This window comes from Mesitornis unicolor, unplaced genomic scaffold (assembly GCF_000695765.1).
Source record: "Mesitornis unicolor isolate BGI_N332 unplaced genomic scaffold, ASM69576v1 scaffold22181, whole genome shotgun sequence".
Lineage (NCBI taxonomy): Eukaryota > Metazoa > Chordata > Aves > Mesitornithiformes > Mesitornithidae > Mesitornis > Mesitornis unicolor.
In genome coordinates this window covers 24,201-26,006 of record NW_010164844.1, presented here as the reverse complement: position 1 = coordinate 26,006, position 1,806 = coordinate 24,201, and the positions used below count along the sequence as shown (strand labels likewise).

General features: G+C 37.8%; 1 protein-coding gene across 1 annotated transcript in view; it reads left to right on the top strand.

Annotated features, from left to right (window-relative positions):
• Positions 1–266: 266 nt before the first annotated feature.
• LOC104548428 (centrosomal protein C10orf90-like) overlaps positions 267–1,806 on the top strand; it is a gene marked incomplete at its 5' end in the record, with an annotated part of 15,020 nt that continues 13,480 nt past the window's right edge. The window contains one exon of the mRNA XM_010194445.1: positions 267–536. Coding sequence (XP_010192747.1) covers positions 267–536 — 270 coding nt within the window. The remainder of the gene's footprint in view (positions 537–1,806) is intronic.

Below are 1,806 nucleotides of genomic sequence, written 5' to 3'. Positions count from 1 at the left end.
CACGATACCCATCAGTGTGTAGATGTTATTTAGAATATAGCAGTATATTTTTATTAAGAGGACCCTCTGTGAGTATTTCTTTGGTAGCATTTTGTTGCAATACAGCTGCACGGCAATCACGATATAATTTGTGTCAGTTACGACTTTTAAAATACACAACTGAAAGTGGTCTTGCAGGAAATAAAAGCGATGAGGACTGGAGGGCTGAGAAGCAAAATGTTCTCACGTCATAGAATTTGGGGTTGGTTTTTTTCTGTTTTTCACAGGAACAGAAATGCTGCCGGGAAGCGAGAAGGGCAGCAGCAGCACAACGGTTTCTGGCTCTGTCCCAGACACAGCATCCAGAAAAGCAATCGCTGCTGATGGCTCCCCAAAAAAGAGAGACCGCTCCAAAGCCACCTCCAAACCCAAAGAGACCCAAGAACAGGGCATCCTGAAACCAAAAATATCTGTCTCCAGCAGTACGTGCAATACAAAAGCTTCATCAGGAACCCCCTCGGAAGAAAATGTTCACAGGCAAAACCAGCTCCTAAAAAGTAAGGTACAAATCCTACTGTGGTTGTTAGGAATATGGTTTCAATAATAAGATGAGATCAGTCTCGAAGAAAAAAAGTGAAATAATGGAAATTCAGTCCATTTTTGTCCAGCTTTAAGTGCTGAGTATGAGTCATCTGGTGAGAGATCAATCAACTAATCTGACTGTATACATTGCTATGGTTAATAGAAAACAAGATTAAAATGGGAAAGATAGGCTTGCTTTGTAAGTAGAGTCAAGAAAGTCTTGAAAAAACATTACGATCATGGAGTCAAGCAGTCCCAGTCCAACCAAGAACCAGCAGAAGTGAGGGGGTTTTAATATCCTTGTTCTGATACTTTTCTTTCACTTCTGCAATCTCTTTTTTTGGCATAACAGCCTGGACTGTGTGGTGCACAGGTATTGCATTAAATACTTCTTTTGGAGAGGTTATCATGAAAAAAAAGGGTTTAACAATTGATTATCAGCGAGGTTTCAGCATGTAAACCACTATTTTTTCTAGTTCAGCACTTGCTGGGGTGCCTTACTTCCAACATTTATTCACATAACTAAAATGGAGACGACACAAGCAGCTGTATTCATGTAGAAGGTATTTTTGCAGAAGACAACTGAGATATAACACAGATTAATTTGGCTTTAGTATCAGTAGGCTTGTGTGAGAAATTTACTCCAGGAATACCTTAAAAAAGTCTATAATGGTCATATAGCCTTTTTTTAAATAGCTTTTTTTTCTTAGAGATTTTTCTGTTGGTACCAAGGCAAAACTTCTTCATTATTGACTCTAAAGCCACTGAATATAAACCTGATTTCAATGAGAGAAGCCTAAGTTTTATTTCAGTGCCTGAAGTTCAGTCGTGCCATTTCACTGACTGGAAGCGACTGAGTTTTACAGAAGCGAAGCATCCACTGAGATCTATCAATGGTAAAGTTAATTGACACCTCTGTAAACCTGGCTTATCGAGGAGTTTAATTTCATATTCACAGGTTTAAAGGGTTTTTTCCAAAATGTTAGCAAGAACGGTATTAGGGAGGAAATGTAGTTGAGGTTTTATAAGGCAAATGTACCCAACGAAGATAATTTTAATATTTTTTTAAAGTACAATATAATACGTACAATATGTCACAAAGAGGAAAATATTTGAAGTTTATTGTAACCCAAAATTGAAATGAAACAGTAATGGGCTTTATTCCCAGATATTTAGTTCTAGAAATCAAATTATTTGGCAAGGGGGAAGAACTCCAGTGCGACTTTTCCAAATAGTTCACATGGA